The following is a 24,122-nucleotide window of genomic DNA, read 5'->3' as shown; positions in this document are numbered from 1 at the left end:
CTGATGCCTGTAATCCTAGCACTCTGGGAGGCTAAGGCAGGAGGATTGCTTGAGCTCAGGAGTGCGAGACCAGCCTGAGCAAGAGTGAGACCTTGTCTCTACTAAAAATAGAAAAATTAGCTGGGCATGGTGGTGCTTGCCTGTAGTCTCAGCTACTTGGGAGGATGAGGCAGGAGGATTGCTTGAGCCCAAGGGTTTGAGGTTGCTGTGAGCTAGGCTGATACCACTGCACTCTATTCAGGACAACAGAGTGAGACTCTGTCTCAAAAACCAAACAAACAAAAATATTGTTTCCAATTTTTTACAATTGTAAATTGTGTTGCAAAGAATATCTTTGTGATTGCATCTTTGTCAGTATGTCAGATTATTTCTTAGGATAAATTGCTGGAAGTAGGTCATAGAATGTGAGTATTTTTAAGATTCTAGAAACATTGCCAAATTGTTTTCCAGAAAATGACACCAGTTTAATATTCTTAACCAGTAAGATGGTTTTCTCACCACCACATTGTCATCAGCATTGAGTATTGTAATTTTCTTTAATCTTTGCAGATTAGCTATTTAAACTGTATAGCATTCCAGGAAACCAAAAGTTAAGTGTGCAAATACACCTGCATGTAACTGACCTATGGCATGTTCGTAATGTATCTGGCTTTCTTACACTGCCCAGCACGTTTCCAGACTGGCTTCTTTGATATCCACTCAGAAGGTGCTTTCAGGAATGCAAAAATACTTCACAATTAAATATCCCCAAAGCAAGCACAAATGACATTTGGATTTTCCATACCTTTATTTCCGCTCCATGGTAAGTTGCTTAGCTGGAGAAAGTAACTTACAAAACTGGATGGGTAGATCAGAAGGTTACCAGTGTTCTACAAATGGCCAGTCTACACTATGGTTATGAAAGTGGATTCTGGCTTGTCATTCTCAACCCTGAAAATGAATCTTGGATCCTTGTTGACTGTCCCTCTAAAGCCGTCATTCTAATTGAGTCTTACACTTTCTAATGAAAGGATATGGATGTAAAAGAGTAGAATCTTCACTTTGTAGCCAGTCGTGGCAGGACTTTTCTTAGGTTACTTTGCCATTTACCATCTACTAAAGTAAACCCACCCTACCCCACCACCAAAAAGTAGGCATCTTCATTTGGTTACAGGTGTGGAGATCTCATTCATTCCTCACCATTAACCAGATGTATGACCTTAGGCAAGCCACTTACCTTTCCTGGGCTTTAGTTTCCATATCTGTTAAACTAAGTGATTGGACTAAGGATTTTAGAGATCCCATCCAACTTTAAAATTGTATGGTTCTATAAAACTTTATAGGAGACATAATTGAAGTCTATGAAATCATGAAAACTATTTCTAAGAATATAGAATTGTTCCCTAAATTCAGATTATTAATGAGGTGTCTGGCTCTTAGAGAAATAGTATGAAATATTTTATATATTATACAGTGGGAAATAACTTATAAGTCATTTTTCTGAGGAGTTAATTCAGGCTTTAAATGAGCTTCAAAAATAGTTATTATTTATACTTAATTATTCATTAAGGGATATCAAGAACATTTAGGGGGTATTGCTAATCCTTTTAAAACAGCAACATACACAGTTCTTACAGGATTTACCTCCAAATCTTTCTCTGGTACCACTGTCAAAAATAATGAATAAAAGTCAGACCCACTCTTACATTTAAAAAAATCTCATTACTGCAGGAAACCAGGCACTGAGTATGGAATTATTTTGTTTTTTAAAGGAAGTCAATATTCTGTTTATCAAAAACTGAATTTGTACAATTCAATTTCTGAAGTCTCCTGTATTTTAAGGTTCCCAAGCTGCTCCAAAGCAATATCTCTTTTGAGATTTCAAGAGCTACACGCTGTGAAATAGTCATCAGAAACATACCATGATCTGTTCTCACACAGGGCTGGGGCGTCAGACACATCACTTTTGTGGACAATGCCAAGATCTCCTACTCCAATCCTGTGAGGCAGCCTCTCTATGAGTTCGAAGACTGCCTAGGAGGTGGTAAGCCCAAGGCTCTGGCTGCAGCTGACCGGCTCCAGAAAATATTCCCCGGAGTGGTATGTTGATGCTTTGGAGGAATGTCAGAGGCTTTCTCCCATATCTTTAAAAGTTTAAGTCTTGGGAAATGAGGCCCTGTGGTATTGGTGAAAGAGATTCAGACATCTGTCACTCCCTACCAGGTACTCTTCATGTGGCTGAGCCTCTGTTTCCTCATCTCAGAGATAGGGATTAAAAAACATGACAAAGCTCTCACATATTCTTGCAAAAGAATATGAAGAAATGTTTTGTAAGTTGCAAAGCATTGTATGAGTTTAAGTTGAGGAATTTGGGGGTAAGTATATTTTTATATGCTGCCTGGTTCCAAAGGAATTTACAGTGGTTTGGATCTAAGATACTACTTTTCCTCCATTATCGGAACACAGTAGTTACTTAGTATAGGTTTGTGAAATTAAATTGAATGGAAGTCTTTGTGGAAGAAAGATTATGCTGAAAGTTTTAGCTTTTTGCTCTAGCTGCTGCTTGTTTTCAAGTTACATCATTTACTTTAGAAATACCAGATAACAAGAGAAAAGTCATTCAGCTCATTTGATTCAAAATCTTGGGAGTTTTTTCCCCTAAGGTCAACCAGCAGAAGAGATTCTGCAGCTTGAATACTTAATCAATTTATCTGACAGGAGTTAGATCAGGTGTCTCTAAAGCATCTGCTTATATTTAAAATGCCAGAAGGGGCTCTCAGTCCTAGCCAAAAAAAAAAAAAGCCCACTTTCTCAAAGTTTCTCTCTTTAGCCACTTACTATTAAATTCCTTCATTTTAGAAATCTTTGCTTTAGAAGCAACATTAATGGTTCTGTCCATTTCAACAGTGTCCCTAAGGAATATCATTTATTGGGTTTAATTCAACAGTATTGATCAGCCACCCACTATGTACCCAGCTATGTGCTGGATGCCAGAAGAAATAAGAGAAAGTTGCAACCCTGTCATTAAGAAGGCATATTAGGTTTCTGCTGTGCCAATATTTCATATCATACAATCCCAAAATCTCAGTGGCTTCCAATTGCAAACATGTATTTCATGCCCATCAGTGTGCAGGTTGGATGTGGTTCAACTGCTGGGGCTAGGTTGAATTCCAGATGTTGAGTCAAATTCTGAACTGCTGTATATGTCATTATTTCAAATCCTAGGTTAAAGGAAAAGCAGTCATCTGGGTCCTACTCTTCTCATGGTAGAAGGTGTAAGCTTAAAAGCATTGGTGATTATCTGCCTCTTAAAGTCTTAGCTCAACAATGGCACAGTGCAATGTCTTCCATTTCTATTGCCAAAGCCAGTCACAGGGTCAAGCCGAAAGTCAATGGATTGGTCAGTATACTCTGCCTTCATAGTACAAGATTCTGCAAAATCAAACATGATTTTGCAACAGCAAAGGGTGTGGATATGTAATTCTACTAGAGGGTGGAAGTGCAGAGTTGGGAAGAATAATTCAGTGTATCACTGGAGAATATTATGAACCCTTGGGGCCCAGACAGACTAGGCTTTGAATCTGAACTCAGCCACTTAGTAGTTACTTGAAATTTTTGCTTACCCAAATCCTAGCCATTTTCAATGACCCAATACAATTCCTTCTATTTATTTGTTGGTTTATTCTATTACATACACACTTATCAGATAATTTATTTAAGGCCTACTATGTGCCAGGGACAGGGGATCTAGGCCGACATAGCTCCCTCTCGCCTGAATGGAACTCATAGTCTAGTGGGGGAGATGGTCATTAACAAATAGTTTGACAAATAATTATAATTGTAATATGTGCATGAAGCAGGAGCTCAGTTGCCATGAGAATGTATAACAGGAAGGCCTGACCTGGGCTGGGGCTGGGGCTGGGGTCATGGAAGACTCTTGGTAGCAGAGCTGTCTCTGCAATCACCTGAAGTAGGAAGAAGCACCATGCTTTTATGGAACTGAAAGAAAATTGGGGTGACTGAAGCATAGTGGTCAAGAAAGACTGCTAAAGTGGGAGCAAGGGCCACCATGCTGGGCCTAAGAGATCAAGTTCAGCTCTTGTTGAAAACATCAGCCCCCACAATCAAGCCTTTTCCTTAGCATGTACAGCATGTTATTCTGTTCTCCCTGTTGGATTATTAAGTTCTTGAGGCCAGAGTCCAGGTCTCTTATACTCTTATCCATCATGCCTTATATATAATAGTAGATAATATACAGAACCCATCAAAGTACTAGTGTAATTCATCAAATTCATGAAAAACACTTGTGAAACTATTTAACTTATTGGTTAGCCAGGCTTAAGGCATTTCTTTTTATATATTTGATTTAATGTAGTTTTTTCATGCAACAGATGCTTATTCATCACCTTCCTTACACTAGGCCATGAAAAGGCTAGGCCTAAGTGAAGAAGTCATGGCCCTGCCCTCATGGAGCTTATATTCTAGTTGAGGAGCTACATATTGAATAATTAACTAAGTAATTATTTAATTACAATTGAAATAGTAAGTGCTAAGGAGGTAAGTCAAGAGTGCCAAGGAAATATAGACGAAGGGGACCTGTGCAGGTCTGAGGGGCCAAGGAAAGCTTTTTTGAGAAAGTAACATTTGGACTGAGCTCTGAAAGCATTGATTAAGAGCCTGGTTTAAGGGAGGCAGGCAAGGAGCAGAGAGTGGTGGGAGAGGCCAGAGGCGAGGAAGAGCATTCCAGGAATGAAAAGTGCCCTCCTCAAGTTAAGAGGTATATTAAATGCAAACTTCCAAGATACCTGGTTACCTGGAAAAGTTAGAGAAATCCATTCTATTAATGCAAGGATATATAATTTATGCTATCTGTCACCTGTTCACTTATTGAAAAACTCTAATCTCCATGCTGGAAGTCTAGTGACATTTGACTTAAAAAAAAATAATGGGTGATAGACCTTTTAAAACATTTTAAATTTTGAAATAATACATTCACAGGAAAGTGCAAAGGAATGTACCAGAAGGTCATGAGCACCCTTCACCCAGCCTCCCCTGGTTGGTAGACCTCAGAAACAGGATGGTTTCATTGGATTGCTGGCCTGAACAACCTTTAATGCTCCCTCGGAACTAGAAAGTCTGACTTTTGGCTTTTGCTCTAAAATATACTTGACCCAAACTATGTTCTGGCCTCAGGCCTCAAGTAACTCAAAGGCCAGTTCATGAGAAACTCTGGACTTTTATCTGCATGGTATTCCTTGAGTAATTCCTGCACTCCAGGATATAGGTGTCATATTGACCCTTTCCAAGTGCCTTAAAAAATGCTGTGGTGAAATTGAGTTAAGACAGGGATTATAGAGCTACACTCAAAGTTTTAAAACCCAACTCTGGACATCTGCTTCCAACCTTGATGAGAAACCGATACTGGACTGAGCTCTGCCACCATAAACAGCTATGCACTGGGGACAATACATAAAGCAACTCTTTTCAGGCAGGGAGTAGGCAGCGAAAGGCTGTGGTCCTAGATAGGGAAAGAAGGGAGATGTGACCCAGCTCAGTACATGGAGGCGCGCTCTGGCCCGTGCCAGAGCCCGTGGGAGCCCAGGGAGATACTCTTGGTCTTGATGAACTGCGGAAACAAAGTTCAGAGCAGCTGAGGTGGCTGGAATTTGAAGGCTATAGTGCCAGACATGAGGGAGCTATGTAGAGGAGTTTTAGAAAACTGCCTTGGCAGCACCTTGAGTGTTTGACCCAATAGTGAGCTGCACATACATAAGGCATGACTCTGTAAGCCTGGGCAGAAAATGCCATTGGGAAACTGTGAGCAAAATAGAGATTCCAGAGCTCCCACGAGGCTGGGAGACATTGGAGTCCCAACTATCCAGAGTGGAGAGAGCTCACTGAATACTCTGAACCCTTAAATGACCCCCAGAAAGGCCATAGAATTAAAGATAAAAGCTAAAACTATAAAGCTGCTTAGAGAAAGCATCTTGGTGGTCTTGTGGTAGGCAAAGATTTCTTAGGACCTAGTAAATACTGACCATAAATGAAAAAATTTATAATTTTTACTTTATAAAAATTTAAAACTTCTGCTTCTCAAAAAATACCATTAAGAGACCAAACTGAAAATACATTTGTAGTACATATATTTGGCAAAAATCTTTTATCCAGAATACATAAAGAACTCCTACCACTCAAAAATGAAACAGACAAACCAGCTCTATTATTTTTTTTTAAGGGACAAAAGGCTTGGACAGGTATTTACTTTATAGTAAGGATCTATGAATGGCCAGTAAACACATGAAAATGCTCAACATCATTAATCATCAGGGAAATATGAATTAAAACCATGGAGATATATCCTTACACGCCCACCAAAATGGCTAAAATTAAGAAGACTGACAGTGGTAAATGTTGTCAGGCTGTGGAGCAATCAGAGCTCTCATACTTTGCTGGTAGAAAACAACCACTTTAGAAATCATTTCTGGCTGTTTCTCATGAAATTAAACAGACACCTACCTAATGACCCAGAAAGTACACTTTCTGATATTTACTTAAGAGAAATGAAAACATATATACACTAAAACACTTATGCAGAAATGTCCATAGGCAACTTTAGTCATACTAGCCAAAATGTAGTAATAACTCAAATCACCATTAACAGGAGAACGAATAAACAAATTGTGGTATAGTCATATAACAAAAGGAATGTACTATTGATACTTAACAATATGGATGGACCTCAGAAGCATTATGCTGATCAAAGAAAGACTAACACAAACAAGAATACACTCCGGGATATCATTTACATGAGGTTCTAGAATAGGCAAAACTAATGTATGGCTTGTAAAGTCAGAAGAGTGGTTGTCCAGGGACAGTGGGAATTGAGTACGAAGGGGCATAAGAGCATGTTCTGGGCTCATGGACATATTCTGCGTCTTTCCCCCCCTTTTTTTATTCTGTCTTTTTGTCAAACTAAGCCACAGGCTACACAATGCTCTTTAACTTGATATGTGTATGCAATGGTTAGTCTGCAGTTTGTCAAAATACATTGAACTGCACATGGGAGAGCTGTGTATTATACTTTATGTTCCACCTCACCCTGGCTACACCTTTGAATCATCAGGGGAGTTTTAGAAAATATCGATACCTGGGCTCACTTTCAGAGATTCCAATTTAAATGTTCTGAGGAAAAGCCTAGGCATTAGGAATTTTTAAAACTCTCTAGATGGTTCTAACAGACAAGGTGGAAAACCGCTGTGTTGAAATTTGCTGAATTCCAGCCTCCAGGGTGTGGACCTAACTGATAGGCTCCTGTGTCAGCTTATGGCTGAAATTTTAGCATGTAGAGACTCATTTAGGCTAACTAAGTTTATGTGGGTAAGGGTCAATCGCTGTATTATTCAAAAGTCTAGAATTGGCATTGAATAATTATGCTTCCATCTTGGTGTCATTAAAATGTCCACATACATAATAGCTTTTTGGATCAAGCTACCACCATTTAAAATGCTTTGTCAGTTGAAATATGCCAGTAAGCTGTTACAGGTCTTATTATCGCTATAGTTGTTTTTATTATTGTTTATTATAGTATTTGGTACATGGTAGATGTATAATACTTAGTGAATTAATGAGATCCTGATAGTTGTCTTTGTGATGGTGTTATTGTTAAAAGGGACTGGATTATGAGAACCTTTCTTCTTTCTGAAGTTCTTTCTGCCTAGATCCCTTCCCTGGTTTACTTGTAACTTTCTTTTTCATTCTTTTTGAAATTGTTGCTATCTCTTTCTTGAATTCTAGGGATTAGGTTTAAGTTGATGATAAGGAGAAAATATCTACAATCTACAAATCAGATTTTCCATTGTACAAAGACCTACTGGTCTTGCCCCCCTGAGCTATTTTTCCAGTAGGTAAGGGGTTTGGGGAAATGAATGAAAAAGCTGATGTTTTCACACACTCACCTGGGACCATGGGTGTGCAGGGGCTAGCTAAGGGTGCAGTTTGTGATTCTAGGGCACTTTTTTTCCTGTGGAAAGTCAGTGTCCCTGGCTTCATTAGCACCCATATGTGACTCACTGTTAATGTGCTGAGACATTGTGGAGTCATCAAGGGGCACATGGTAAATTAGAGCTGTTCTAAAGCCCTTGGGGAAAATCCTAAGTCCCCACAGTTCAGGAGAACTCAAGTTGCTGGGCAGCTTCTACTTTTGGACAGAGAATGAAGCTCACTTCTATACCACACTCCTCTATCACCCACCCCATACCCTTCTCCCCTCCTCCCATATCAACACACCCTTTAGTAGATATTTCTGGCTGTAAGTTAGCAAGTAAAGTTTTTAAAAAATACATATACTCCTGAGAGGATTAAGGCATGACTATCAGTCTTTCTAACCTTATGTGAATTTATTAAATTATTTTTGCTAGAACACCCCATTTGGAGACGTTATACACTAAGGAAATGGAGGGGAGGGCAATTTGGGAGCAAGAAGAGAAAGACAGCTTGGCTGGCAAGAGGGTACTTGAATAGGCAGAGGGTGTTGTGACAGTATTCTTGGCCTGAGATGGTAGGAAAGTGCCATAGATACACAGTTTCCTCTCGTGTCCTCCCCTCAGACAGGAAGTACCCTCCTCTATTATGGAACTATGATGCATATGTCTCTGCTTGCTGCCTTATCCTGCCTCAGGTGCCCTGGGTGACAGGTTGAGGTGGTCTAGGATGCACAGGTGAAGAAGGTAGAGGGCATGGGTAGGGTGAGGGAAAAGCAGCATAATCATGCACAGGGAAATTTCTGGTACAAGTGACCGTGTATACATGCTGGTAGCTGTGGGAAAGCATGGGCTCTGAGATGTTGCCTGTACCTAATACATAAGTGTATCTGGGTGTTTCCATAGAATGCCAGAGGGTTCAACATGAGCATCCCCATGCCTGGACATCCAGTTAACTTCTCCAGTGTCACCCTAGAGCAAGCCCGCAGGGATGTGGAGCAACTGGAGCAGCTCATCGAAAGCCACGATGTCATTTTCCTGCTGATGGACACCAGGGAGAGCCGCTGGCTTCCTGCCGTCATTGCTGCAAGCAAGAGAAAGGTAGAGTAAGCTGGGTGCCGTGGCACGCACCTGCAGTCCCAGCTACTAAGAAGGGTGAGGAGGGAACATCGCTTGAAGCCAGCTGGGCAACATAGTGAGACCCTATCTCTAAAAAAATAAGTTAAACAAAAAGCAAGAGAGAGGTAGAGCGTTGGGGGCACTCATCTCTGATTGCGACTTAGTGTGCCGCAGCTCCAGAGGGAGAAGTGCTCCCAGCCCGTCCCGCCCCAGGAAACAGGCGTGACTTGTATGACCTCATAGCGTAGCGCCAAAGGGCTTTCACTGCAGACTCTGTCTTTGCCTCACACCCCATCACCCACTATAGTAGGTATTGTCTGCTGCTTAATTTTCATAACAATCCTTTGAGATACTCTACCCTGAAAGGTGTACTGTATTGTATTAAAATGCAAGCTCTCGGTGAACAGAGGCTTTGTCTTATTTTCTACTATTAATATTTGGTTAGTGACAACTTCCAAGGGCCAACGGTATTGAGCAGTTCACTAAATCATGGTACATATCTGTGATAGAATAGTATGCATCCATTCACAGTTATGTTTTCAAAGGATTTTAATAATATGGAGAATACCATATTATGTTAAATAAGCAAGACACAATATTGTATATATTTTGTATCAATTATGTTTGTATATAAACATTTATATATGCCTGCCCCCCCCCCCCCCGCTCTGTTGAGAGAGGGCAGGAAAAAGGGCAAGAAGAAGGAAGAAAGAGAGGGAGGGAATGGGGGAAAAAAGGGGAAAATAGTAGGATGAAATGCCCTACTATTAATAGTAATTATTTGAGCTGTGGATAATGAGTGATTTTTATTTTCATTTCTAATATGGTATTTTTTTATTTTTCAAACTTTCTATGTGATCAGAAATTTGGAAGAACAAGTTAAATTAAACTAAGAAAAGTTTTTATAGTATAAATGAAAAAATCTGTGCCTTAAAAATCTCTGTGGAGGGTGAATTAGATGGTATGTGAATTATTTCTCAATAAAGCTGTTACAAAAACAAATCTATATGGACATGACAGAATATAGCATAATGGTGGAAAGAATGGGTTTGAGAATTCTATAGCCTCGGTTTTATATACCTACTTCTTACCAAACAAGTGACCTTGGGAAAGCTGTAGAATTGACTTCCCTGACTCTCAGTATCCTCATCTATAAATGAGAGTGTTTGTTAGGAGTTTTAAATGAAAGTAAATGAAATAGTTTATGTTAATCACATATTAAGTCTTTTGTACTTAATAAGTCCTAAGTGTTCAGTAGCTTTTATCGTGATTAACTTTTAGAATCTGATTACACTTATATGCAAAAATAAATTTTAAAAACTTTAAATTTTTAACTTTTTCAGCAAATATTCCCCAAATAAGGAATTAGCCATGCCTTGAAATATATGTCTCTTAACTCTGTTTTTTCTTCCTTGAAACCTGCAGCTGGTCATCAATGCTGCCTTGGGATTTGACACATTTGTTGTCATGAGACATGGCTTGAAGAAACCAAAGCATCAGGGAGCTGGGGACTTGTGTCCAAGCCACCCTGTGGTATCTGCGGACATCCTGGGCTCATCACTTTTTGCCAACATCCCTGGCTATAAGCTTGGCTGCTATTTCTGCAATGATGTGGTTGCCCCAGGAGATGTAAGTAGATTTCTTTGTAGTTCCAAATATTTCCTATGACCATCTTGGGCACTAAAGCAGAGAGACCAGCTCTTTCATTGAGACTAAATACTATCTTTTAACAAAGAGAAGAATTCTCCAATTTGGGGAAAATGGCATTATCCCACTGTGAGCCTCGATTGGCATCATCAATTGAGGTACGGCTGTTTTCTGTTCACCAGTATAAATGCAGTTACAAACCATTTTTGTGGAAAACTCAGTGAGGAAACCATAGCATGGACTGGTCCCTGATAGCACTCAGCATTGCTCCTGTGCTTATCTTAATAAAAAGAGCATTAAAAATGAGGAATCTAGGGGTTGGGTGTGGTGGTTCATGCCTGTAATCCTAGCACCTTGGGAGGCTGTGACAGGAGGATTGCTTGAAGTCAGGAGTTCAAAACTAGCCTGAGCAACAGTGAGACACCATCTCTACTAAAAATAGAAAAAATTAGCCAGTTGCAGTAGTGCATACCTATAGTCCCAGCCACTTGGGAGACTGAGGCAGAAGGATCGCTTGAACCCAGGAGTGTGAGGTTGCAGTGAGCTATAATGAGGTGCCACTGCACTGTATCCCAAACGACAGATTGAGACCCTGTCACCAAAAAACAACAACAAAAGAGGAGTCTAAAGACCCAGATTCCATCCAGCCCTTTACACTGCCTCACAGGAAATTCAGAATAAGTCTCTTAGGTTCCCTGTGCCTCTGCAAAATGGGAGTGGGGCATAGGCTAACAGATTTAGCAAGTAAAAATACAGGATTCCCAGCTAACTTTGAATTTCAGATAAGTAATGAATGATTTTTTAGTATAAATATGTCCCATGCAATATTTGAGACTTCCTCATACTAAAAAAGTATTTATTATTTACCTGAAATTCAAATTTAACTGCACATCTTGTATTTTATCTGGCAACCCTAGTAGGGGAGGGAAGAATACTTGCCCTGTCAACTCACTGTGCAAAGTGGGTCAAGTGTGAAAGTGCTTCAAACAGCAAGACCACACTGTATAAATATAAGATTCTGGAGCTTTCATGACACCACACAAGCCAGTCTATAGGAATGTTTTTGTATTAGCAGAACAGATAGTAATTTCCAGTGAAGCAAAGCAGGGATGTTTTCTGTACCCTCCCTTCTATTTTTCCTTTCTTTTAAAACTTGTTCCTTATTAACTCAGACCTCTTTTGGATGACTGGCTTTTATGTTTTCTCAATATAACGGAAATTTAAGAGAAGATAGGGTGGCTTGATGATTTCCATCATGGTATTATCATATACAACTGGTCTTGCTATTTAGTTATTGCCAACAAATTGGATTAAGGGGCCATTGCTGTAGAGTCACATCTGTTCATAAGGTGAAATTTTCAGAGTCAAAATTATCTCTAACACCTCTTAATTTGCCCACAGTTGGAAGGTTAGAATTTCTTTGGTTGAACCAGTGAAGGCTTGTGTTTGGAGCCATGTTATAGAAAAAATATGTGTAGTTAAACCTTAAGATCATACTCAGAGTGAGGAGATGCCCATGTTGTTAGAGGCACATAGGAACTGAGGACTGCAGGAATAGTAAATTACTGCTCCCATCTTATACTCTGAGACATTAACTCAGGTAGAATGACAGGGTGAGTCAACTGCGCTGTTCAAATTATTATTTCTTTGTGTGTGTGTGTGTGTGTGTGTATCTCTTGTAACTACCAAGCACAATGGAATTGAATTGAGTCAGTTAATGGTGCACATGATGCAGCTGTGCTATAGGAGGCAGCTAAGCCATACTTTTCATTGATATCATCCAGTATTTAATTTGTTTAAGCTGCTGATCCTTTTAAGCACATTACCTCATTTAGTTCCTAAATTGTATATTTTGTTTATCTTGATAATCCCAAGAAATGATGTTATCTGAGGCTGGATGGTTTTTGCCAACAATGAGCATCTGGTTATATTTTAAAGCTTTATAATAGTTTTTTGCTTCAGACAGCTGGAGTTGAGTGGACTAGAACTTGCAGCACACATTAGTGATTGTTTCTCTAGTCCACCAGAGACCGGACCTTGGACCAGCAATGCACCGTGAGTCGCCCAGGACTGGCCATGATTGCAGGATCCCTGGCAGTGGAATTGATGGTTTCTGTTTTGCAGCATCCAGAAGGGTGAGTTTGATGGTAGGAGATGGGTGTTTATACAAAGAAAGCTTTTGTAGGCACTTGTTCTTCAGCGTCTCCCTTGGCGTTTGGTCAGTCTGACCTTTCTGAGAATTTTATTGCTCTTTCTATCCTCAAAAAACAAGACTTAAAAAACTGGGCCTGGTTCTTTGGCCTGAAAGAAGTTGTCATGCAATCTTTGGGACTACATCTCTGCATTCTTCTGGAGTTGAATTCTTCTAGAGTTATTTGGAAACTAATAATGAGGAAGAATAAAAATTTTGGTAGGGACCTTAGGATTTTTATGCCTCTATTCTGTTAGTAAGTTTTGGTTTTCTTATCCCTGAACACTTGTAAGGGAATACAGAAATCATTGATGTTAGAAATTGCATTCAGCTTCAGTGATGTAGCCAAATGAGGCTGTATCTTTCTTACGGAGCAAGAAGTTCAGAGGCCAGCGGTCCAGGGCTGGTTCAAAGGCTCCATTATGAGATCAGGATCTTGAATTCCTCCTTCTCACTTAGCCACTCTTAGCTTTCTTCCTTATGCTTGTCACCTTGTGGTCACAGGATGGCTGTTTTACCTTCAGTATTGCTTCTGTGTTATAGTTTAGAAGAAAGGCATAACTAAAGAGTAAAAGTTGCAGTCAGCTGAGTCTGCCCCTTTTTAAAGAGCTTTCTTGGAAAACTAACTCATTGATTTAATTCCTGTATCACATGGCCACTCCTAGCTGCAAGGAAGACTGCCAAGTACATTTTTTTTTTTTTTTTGGCTAGGCAGATTGCCTCTCTGAATAAAATTCTGATAAGGTAGAAGAGGAGAATGGATGTTGGATAGATAACCAGAAGTATCTGCACACTCATTTTAAAATTTTCTTTATATTTTAAACCCCAGGCAATATTATTATTGTTATATAATTGGTATTTGTTTAGTTTTGCTAACATATTTTTTTCTTAAAATATTGCTTCTGCCGTATTCTCTCTTTCTCTTTTCCTTTTGAGACTCCAATTGCATGTCAGCTAGAATCAACCTATGTGTCCTTCATGCTTTTTTTTCTATATTTTCAATCATGTTGTCTTTCAGTCTGGCTGTTGACTTAGCTTCTAGTTTACTAATTCTCTCTTCCTCTGTGTATAAAATGTGTTAACACCATCCATCAAGTTTTTAATTTTATTATTATGTTTCAGGTCTAGAATTTCCAATTGATCCTATTCTCTGCTAAAACTGTGATTTTGATCTTTTTGATTCCTTGGAAACATTTAGTCATGTTTTTCTTTTAAGTCTTTGTCAGATATCTCCATTATCTGGATCTCCTATGGGTCTGTTCTTATTGTCTATTGTTTTTCTTGGTTTTTGGTCATGTATTGTTTCCTTAGATAACTGGCTTTTAAAAAAACAAAAAACTTTTTATTGTGGAAAATTTAAACATATATGAAAGAAGATATATCTGTAGCTATGTCTCCCCTTGTATATCTGCCCAGCTTCAACAATTACTAACATATGGCCAATCATTGTTTGTTTATACTATCTATAGTGTTGTCTACATTTTTCCTCCTCTCACTGGCTTATTTTTAAAGCAAATCTAAGACATAGCATTTCATTCATAAAAATGTATTTTTTTAGTATATATTGCTACTGCTTTTACATGTAAAAATAAAGGCAATTCCTTAATATCATCACATACCCAATTAGTATTTAAATTTCTCTGGTACTCTAATATCTTTGATTATTTTTTGGTGAATACTAAACATTATAAATGAAAAAGTATAGAGATGATGTTGATTTACATTTTTTTTTTTTTTTTTTTGGGCTAACCACTAGGCTAAGTGCACTAGCAGTCCTAGAACACTTTAATCCAGTTAGGGCTGGTCTAGTTCTGGTTCACCCTACTTTGAGGAGGTATCCCCCAGTGAGCCCAAGCCAAAGCTTGGGATGGCTTTCCTGGCTCCTCCTTAGCAGCAGACCTCAATCTCCAGTCTTTCCTCCTAGCCCCACGAGTCTGCCAATGTCACTGTTCAACTTCGCATCTTATGGCCGCTGCCTTTGGAGGGCTGCAGTCGCTTTGTGGGGATAGCCCCCTGGCAGGTGCCTGAGTTGCCTTTATGGGCCTCTCTCCTCGTACAGGTCTTGGCTCTAGAATTTGTCCCTATCTGATGCTTTCAAACATAGGTTTTTACACTCTGTCTAGCTTTTCTATTTATTCTCAATTGGAGGGTTGGTGCTGACCACCTAGTGCATCAGTGCCACACCAATTTTTAAAATATTTTTTAAAAATTTATTACACTTTCATAGTGTATTAGGCTTGCGTGTGAGAAGAAAGAAATGAATGGGCTGGTGTTTTTGTTTCATCTTGACCTTGGGCTTCTTAGTAGTCTGTATGTCTTTCACATTGTATATATGTTATATTCCATGTACAAAAATTAGCACAGTTGTGATCTGGACACTCTGTCTTCTCGAAACAAGAAGATCTTACTTTACGACTTACAAACAATGGAATTAATTCTTCTTGCATTAAATAGAAGTGAGACAAAAATTAATTTATTTTATTATTATTGTTTTAGCCCTCATACCTTGAAGACAATAAATATTCCCTTTAAAAATAGTAATTTAAAAAAAGAAAAAAGGAAAGGAAAGGAGGAAAAGAGAAGAAAAAAGGTAATAATTTTAGATTCTCTCAATATCTGGCTAAGACTGTGCTGTCAAGTGCCAGATAGTCAAGCCAGACTGAAGTCAAACAGTTATTCACACCTAACTATATGACAAGTACACTATGGTTTATTTGATTTTTCAAACATTTATATAATGTCTACTTTGTGCTAGGCACTGCTCTAAGCACTTTACAAATATCACCTCTTTTACTCCTCATAGCAAACTGTTAGGAAAGAGCTGTTATAATTATTCCCATTTTTGACGGGGAAATTGGGGCATAGTGAGCATAAGTAAGCGGCTGAACTCACACAGTAAGTGGAACAGCCAGGACTTAGCCCAGCCAGTGTGGCTCCAAATGGTTTTTGATAACTGTGCTGTGCTGTTTGTAATACAGGCAAGAGAAGATCGAATTTTTAAAAGATTTATTTTTCTAATTCTCAGAAAGTCAGCATGCAAATTAACATGAATATTCTATTTATCGTGTGACTCAGACTGCTTTTCTCCACAGTTGAAAAGATGGCCCTTGTGAGATTTTGGTAGCATATGGAACTAGCATAGATCCTCCAGGGTTGAATGAAAAGCAATAGCATTTTTTTTTTTTGTCTTCCTCTTATCTTTGTCATCCACCATAGCTATCCCTGTTGTTTAAGTTTAGTGCCAACTCCTGATAGGAAGTATTTGAGATAAAATCTTGGAGAACTGATTTTATGCTCCTTTGACCCTGTGTCTGCCACATTTTCCCTGGTCGTAGATTAAAAACCAGCTCATGTGTTGCATCTATTTGGTGACACAAGTAAGCATCACACCGTTGCTCTAGGAGGAATGCATTACTTCTCTTGCCCAATTATTCTTTACTTCTATTTTTGTATTTTGGTAACATTTATATCAACTAAACAAGTTAAGGTTAGAAAGTTTCCCACTTAAAACTTTCAATACAAAAATATGCTTTGGTGTTTTACAAGACTGCCTCAGAGTAAGGCAGTTGATGTTTTTGGCCTATCATGTGCCAAACGTTGCTCTTGGCACTTTATCTAGTAGAGTATATTCTTTACTTTTTCCTCACAACCCCCTTAGTCCTATTTTATAGATGCTGGACCTGAAGCACTGAGACACGTTAAGCACCTTGCCTATGGTCACAAGCTCTGGTCTTTCTGGCTCCCATCCATACATTTCTTTTATTACTCTTCTTGCCTTCCCTCCCAGGGAAATTAGTTTTTTGCTAGCTTTGCTGCCCAGCAAGGGGCATTTTAGGTATCCTTATAAATCTTACATAGATGTCTGCCAGATCATCTTCACAAGTTACACATAAACTTTGATTAAGTGAACGGCTTTAATTGTTTCCTTTCCTCAGGGGCTATGCCATTGCCAGCAGCAGTGACGATCGCATGAATGAGCCTCCAACTTCTCTTGGGCTTGTGCCTCACCAGGTTAGTGATTTGGAAATGAAATCACAATTCTCGACCTGATCCCATTGGTGCAAGGGGAAAGCATGTGGGCTCACTTTGCCATTGCATCAACCCAGCCCACCTCATATCCATCCTACTCATCCTCCAGCTGGGATTTCAGTGGGGGAGCTTTATGACTGCCTAGAAGGCCTGCCTTGCTGTGAAATGGTGAGGAGGAGACACCGTGAGCAAGCAGCACTGCCCAGAGTCTTTGATGCATTAGTAAGCAGACGAGAGACCTCATCATGGAGTAGAAAAAGAAAGAACAGGCTTTGGAATCAGCCAGATAATGGTTTAAATCCCAGCCCTGTAGTTATTAAGACGGCCTTCCTTGGACGAGTCGCTAAACTTCTTTGAGCCTTGGTTCTCTTATCCGTAAAATGGAGAAAGTAATACTTATCTTTTCTGGTAGTCGCACAGACTAGGGGTGATAGAAAGGGCTCAGCAACGGTGTATATTGTAGGCCCTCAAAAAATATGATCCCTGCTATTTTTGTTGCTGTTGTTTGCTTATTGACTCTCTACCCAAATAGAAGACTTTTATGGGCAAGCATGGGAAAACCATTAGAAGCACACAGTGTCACCAAAAAGCAAGATGTCTTGTCAGAAAAAGAATCATAAGGAAGGTCCATCCCTTAGGAACTGAAAAAGAAAAAAGCGGTGAGGTAAAAAATTAGAATCCATGTTGCCTCTTCCGTAGTTTTCATTACTATATTTTCAGAATGTTGAAGAGGTTTTCCAGGCTGTTGGAAATCATTTTTCTAGGTTCCACGCATATATTCTGGCCTATAAAGTGAAGGTGGTCCCCAGTGAAGTGGTGAATGCGCCCATCAGTCCCATCTGAGGATCTGCAAGGACAGACTTGCAGACAAGTGCAGAAAGCAGAGTGACTCCTGCTGTTCACACTTGTCTCTCTCTCTCTCTCCTGTTGTCTAGGACAGCCCTATCATTTTTTAGTTGCGGATGAGAATCAGAAGAGAAGAAATGACTTGTGCACAGTCTAAGAGAAAGTTAGTGGATAAGCCACAATCCAAACCTAAACTCGACGCTCTACCTAGTGTTCTTTCAAAGGTTATGTGATTAGAAGGAGCCCTGGCCTGCACGTTGGGAGATACAGCTTCCAGTCGCTACCCTAGCACTGTTGCACTAAGCCACCCGTCATGGAACTTGCATTAGTTCACTTCACCTCCCCGAGTCTCAGTTTCCGTGTCATTCAAAGCAGGTGCTTTACCTGGTGTCCAGGGCTACATCTGACAAGGCCTTGTGAACCACAAAGCACTGTGAAAATACAACTTTTCCCTCCTACCTCACACAAGGTAGCATTTGTTTGGCATCAACGTGTTAATCTTCTCTACAGAGACATTTCACGTAGAACCCAACAGACAGTGTTATGACCATCTAGCATACGGAAGCTGCCTCCAGGGCTGGCCCCTGCTATTTATGCTTTTGTGTTGCATTCGAATCACTTTGCAGGTCTCCCTGCCTTTCTTCTAACCTTGAGATGTGCCTTCCTTTCCTTTATAGATTTTATACTGATAAGGGCCTTAATTAAATTTTCAGTCATGCCTCTGCACTGGTTTCCTTCTTTAAGTCTTTTTTGTTAAATTATTGCAGTTGGAGTTTTCTCAGTGCTGAGGCCAGAGGGCAAAACAGTCTCTTTATAGAAGGGGGCCAGTGTCAAAATGCATGTGCTCTTGTTTTTAAAGTACTATGGCAACAAATCCCTCTTCATGTTATTTATCCCCATTGAGGCTCACAATTATTTGCCATTCACCAACTCTTCTAGTTTTTTCTCCTCATTTTCAAATGTCTGAGGGATTATTTTGGTTGTTGGCCATCTCTTCATTTGGCCTTTTCAAAGACCAAAGAATAACGCTGCCATATATGGGAAAAGCCCAGTGTGTGTGTGTGATTACTTGCTTACATTATTTCAAGTTTCAAGCCTTTATTTTTAGCTACTTTCTAAAAAAGAAAGCAGAGAAAGAACTTTAAAACTTAATCAGGGTTGTGTGGTCCCCATTTATAGGCTTTAAACAACTCTTTTTTTTTTTCTTAAGTGGAGTGAGTCCATTTATGCAACCGTGTTTTGATTAGGGGAACAGCGTTTCCACAAAAACACTGGGCTGTGTTGCAATGCCCTGTTGCAGACTCAGCGCTTCCCTCCTCTTCTTCCTGGCTGTCTGAGACAAATGATTTCCTGTTGGAGAGGAACTTGGTCAACCCCTTTGTGTACTTTGTATGCAAAGAATGACCCGTGGAGTTTACTGGGCTCATTTTTCTCAGTTCCCCAAAGGAGAATGTTTATTAATTGGCCCCTGCGGAATGAGATGTAGTAGAAAAGTGATAGCCCTTGGACCAAGAATCACAAGGCCCCCCAGCAGCAACTCATTGTGTAATTTGGAGAAAGTTTCTTAACTTTTCCTGCACTCTCTGGGTCGCTGCTCTCCTCTGCATCAGACCTGGGAGGCCTGAGGATTACTTACTTGTTCTCTCTGTGGGACTGTAGGCAGAATTTGGCCCATCCAAAAATTGGCCAAGTACAGAAAAAGGCCTGATTAGGCCCTGAAGTTCAAGGAAATTATGCCTGAAAAAACCTCTTATTGAATTTGAAAACCGTGAAAAAACATTTAAGGTGAAAAAAATAGGCTTATGGATTTCTCGGGTTTTTTGGCTTTTTAAGTGTCTGTCTCAATGTACGTGAATTAGATTTTACAAGCAGGTAGCCATAAGTATAAGCTATAATTAATACTTTCTGTCTATAAAGAGAATGATTTTTCCAAAATCATTTTGTCATTGCATAAAATACATATAAATAATCATGAAAATTATTAAATGTATAATGTGTTGAATTATCACAAAATGAACACAGTCCTATACCCAGCACACAGATCAAAATAAAATGTTAACAAGCATCCCCCCAAACCCCCTTATGCTTATTCCAATTATTGTTGCCTCCTTCCTACAGAGTGATAAGTACCTCTTGACTCTCAACACCATAGGAGATGATTCTGAACTTCTGTAAATAGAAATCATATAGTATATACTCTTTGGGGTCTGTCTGCTTTTGCAGAGAGAACTTTTTCATTATAAATTTTAGCATGATAGTGTTGTTCCTTTTGGTTCCCATCAACTGGGTTCTTTCATTCAGAAAGAAAGAAAGTTGTCTTTTTCCTGAGCTGGTGGCTAAACTCTGCATGGCCAGACCCTTTTTCTGGTTCTTTTGTGGGAGGCACAGTTCAGGAATTATAAAATGTACAGGCCACTCAATATCTCTAGGAAGTTGGTTTGCCAGCCGGTGAGAGATCCTTAATATAACAGAAACTAACAGCCTATTGGCCTGCTGATCCTTTGGGTGGACATACTGAGAGAATGATAAAAACAAGGTAATGCTACAACAATTGTCCAGACAGAAAGGTCATTGATGTAGCTAGTAGTCCTGCTTTTATCCTAGTTGTGGACGAAACAGTTCACATTTTTTGTCTTTGGGTGAATGTACTCTTGGTTAAAGTACTGATGAAAAAGACCCTGAATTGCTATGCCCTTCTGGGTTTGGACTTACTAACCCCACGGTTCTCTCAGGCTCTTGAATTCTTTCTTTCAATTAGTTTTAGAAAAGGAGAATAAAGCCAGAATGAGGGCAGGACCCTAGGAAGGATCTGGCATGGGAAACCTCTCATTGAGACAAATGCTGAGATAGAGCTGGAGTCCCTAGCCTTGTCTGTGCTGCTATTATTTGGCGCCTCTGCACAGGCTGCGCTCCCCAAATCCTCAGGCCTTTAGCTTTTAACAACTTTTCTCTACTGTGCTCAGGAGTATTTATCTCAGTGTGCCCCTAGCAATATGGACAGATTGACTGCTGAAAAGGGAAGTTTTAGAAGATAAGCAGCAAGAAAATATTCCCTGAGATGTAGCCCAGGAAAAGGAATGTCCTTTTCCCTCTAGTTCTGTACTCCTCAGGTTGACGATGATGGAAATGGCAGGAGAAATGGGCAGGCCACATGTTTCATATCAGCTGTTCATCCTATCTCCCTTCCTCCATCCAACCGTCTCTTCCCGGATGCTGACCCTGCACCAAGCACTATTGAGTTCAGAGAAGTTAAGTAACCTGCACATGGTCACTCTGTGTTGAGTTCCATTTGCTTTGGGGATCATCTAAGCCATTTGGATATAGTAGAATCTCGTTCCAGTAGGAAGGTCCCAGGATATAAGGAACAATCTGTGAATAAGACCATGCCTTGGCTTCCTCTAAGGTCCTAGGAGAGGGGATTCCCCTTCCCTAGAGGATAAATTATAGATAATGTCAGAGTTCAAAAGCATCTCAGCCTTTATCTCTTATCCCAAGAGCCGTTGGGCCTAATTTTTTAAGTTGAAGGATGTCACTTTACCCCTTGAATTTTCTCACCCGATGTGGCTGTCCTGTTTGGGAGGTCTCATGTAGGAGGCAGCCAGAAGGCTTTGTGATTGTACAGATCTGTTTAGAATCCCAGCTTTTCCTCTTAATTTCACATTCATTATCTCATTTCACAAAATGATTTGAAGCAGCTCTTGCCACTTGTCACTGTGTGACCTTGGGCAGGTTACTTATCCTCCTTTAACCTCATGTTTTATATCCCTGTAAAACAGGGATAATATAATCCTGTACAGATTAACACATTAACTGCCATGTGAGTTGTATTTGACTCACACTAGTTTTGAGCCTGGGGCCTCGTGAAGCAAAACTTAGGCAAAACCTTGCAAGTTGATTCATGAAAATCTTGTTGATGTTCTTATTGTTACAATAATATTGATGAATTAATTCTAAAAATGAAGATTAAATGAATAGAAGTCAATCAATTTAGTTTTTCTATTTATGTTTACCTTTAAATTACACTTAAGTCAGACAAGAAAAACACTTTACCCTAATGAACTATTTTTCAAATTACTTTTTACATTACTAATTTTCAAGTTTTTTATTAACAAAACACAAAACAATAAAAATAACAAATTTTTCATTAAATTAGAAAAGATCATTTTGTATTCGAAGTGTTAATTCTATTTTTCTAATTCTATTTTTGTAATAAAACACTGTGGCCACAAGGAAAAAAATTGATTTTTTCTAGTGTGGCAGTCAATGTGTTAAATTACATGTACTAAGCACTAGCATGATTTTGGGCACATAACAGACACTTGTAAATGTTTTTTATCTTTCTCTTTCACTTTTAATTAAAATAGAAGCTTATCTGCTGTCTTAAAAAGGAAGTTACAAAGACTCTTATAAAACTCTGGAAGCAATGTCTGAACAGGGAATGGCTAGGAGGATTAGCAATATTTTTAGCAATATCCATTCTGCAGTATTTTTCTCAGGATAAAGCTGGCTCATTTCCAGCTTAGTACTCCTGCCCCTTGGTAACTCTAGTTCAGTAATGAGAGGCAGGCCAGGTGGGAGCTGAGGCTGTTATCTGAAACAAAAACCACTGTGGTATGCCTAGGGTTTTGCGATTGCTAAACTCTCCATTTGGCATCGAATTTGATTAAGACTCTTTTCAACGTCCAAGATTGATTTGGAGTTAGTTTTTATTTATGCAAACTCTAAGCTTTAGAAATATTGCCAGGTCTGCTGGAGGCTGGTGTGAAGTTAAAGCAGCAGGCTCCAGTTGTGGCTACACCTGTGTCTTCCCAGAATGGCTGTTTGTTTCTGGGCATGGGATCTTAGCTTCCCTTCGAGGCTTGGCTCTCAAGCTGCTTTTACTCAGCTTAGGTGAAAAATTAGGAGTGGGTGGCCCAGAAAGAGGCTCCTTTCTATTCCTGATCTGTTTCTTTTGTAACCAACTGTGCATAATTTTCAATTGATTGAGGATAATTGAATCCACATGATTCACTTGTTAAGCCATCTAGGTGTTGAATTTTTGTTTTGGAGGATGGTTTTAAAACAATTTAAATTCCTCTGGCATTCTCTTTATTTCTTCTTTTGTTTTTGCCTCTTCATTTTTTAGCATTCTTCCCCAGGCTTTAGAGCCAGGAAGAACAGAATTCAGATTCCTGGTTTTGCCACGTGGTAGTTGTGGACCCTTGGGCAAGACAAATCACTTCTCTTGAGCCTCAAATTCCTTATCTGGAGAGTAGGGCAAAGTCCACAGAATGGTATGGAGGCCAGAGCAGGGCAGTGCTCCAGAGCAGGGCAGTGCTCCAGGGCAGGGCAGGGCAGTGCTCCAGAGCAGGGCAGTGCTCCAGGGCAGGGGATGCTGACGTGGCACTCAGTAAATGTCAGTGCTTCCTTCCCAACCACCCTCCCCTAGGGCGTCATTTTCCACATTATTCCAGGACAACATGCCTTCCTTCACAGTGTCAAAGGTTAGCAGGGAGCAGTTATTTAAGTGGAAGGGAAGAGGGAGAGCAGTGAGTGCTTTAGTAAGGGCTCAGGAGAGGCAGAGACAATGGGTGAGAAGGTGCGAGAGTCTGAGGAACTGAAAGGCCAGTTTACCTGTGAGACAGTGAGTTGTGGCAGCATAGTGGAGGAGGCAGGGAAGCTTAGGCCATTTTAAAGCTTTGGAACTTTAACCCAGGGGCACAGGGAAGCCATTGAAAGCTGAGGCATGATATGATAAGATTTGGCTGTTGCATGGAGCATAGACTGGAAGATATATGAGTGGCTCTGGGTATAAAATTGGAGTTATTTAGGATTCAATCCGAAGACAGCCTAATCCAGAGATTCCCATACCTGACCTTCCATCATAATCACCTCGGGAGCCAGTTCATATTAATAATGTACATCTCCCAGCCCATCCCAGAGCCGCTGAGTGAAAACTTCCCGGGACATTAGGCATTTGAGAACCACTACTTTAGTCTATGAAAAAAAGCTGCTTGGTGGCATTGTGTGGGACAAAGTACTTAACTCCTCAAGGCAACACAGACCAAATCGTGCTCTTTGAACAAATCTTTAAATTGTATGTTCCCACCACCACTAGTTGTGTTCCTAACAGGACCCTTGACAACCTGTCCCCAGCACATACCTCCAGCCCAAACAGGTGTTTCTGCCTGAGAGCCTTTGGGTGCTAATTAGACCCACACAGGTGTGCCTCATGAATTCTGGCCACTGTGCTGCTGGGAAGAGCCTGGGAGTGAGGTCAAATGATCATTTGAAGGCCCCACTCTGATGCTTTCTGCGTCCTGTATACCATGTTTTCCATACCCATGGTGAGG

General features: G+C 39.9%; 1 protein-coding gene across 9 annotated transcripts in view; it reads left to right on the top strand.

Annotated features, from left to right (window-relative positions):
- The window catches only part of ATG7 (autophagy related 7), a 256,593-nt gene that overhangs the window by 64,945 nt on the left and 167,526 nt on the right, over positions 1-24,122 (top strand). For 7 of the 9 annotated variants that reach the window (XM_012785243.3, XM_075996337.1, XM_075996334.1 and 4 more), the window contains 5 exons: positions 1,921-2,079; positions 8,865-9,059; positions 10,503-10,706; positions 12,744-12,859; positions 16,851-16,926. In XM_012785243.3, the coding sequence (XP_012640697.2) occupies positions 1,921-2,079; positions 8,865-9,059; positions 10,503-10,706; positions 12,744-12,859; positions 16,851-16,926 (750 nt within the window). The remainder of the gene's footprint in view (positions 1-1,920; positions 2,080-8,864; positions 9,060-10,502; positions 10,707-12,743; positions 12,860-16,850; positions 16,927-24,122) is intronic. The other 2 variants (XM_075996335.1, XM_075996336.1) reach the window with 2 other exon arrangements.

This window comes from Microcebus murinus, chromosome 21 (assembly GCF_040939455.1).
Source record: "Microcebus murinus isolate Inina chromosome 21, M.murinus_Inina_mat1.0, whole genome shotgun sequence".
NCBI lineage: Eukaryota > Metazoa > Chordata > Mammalia > Primates > Cheirogaleidae > Microcebus > Microcebus murinus.
Note: the sequence above shows the minus strand (reverse complement) of the source record. Positions and strands in the feature narration are given on the sequence as shown.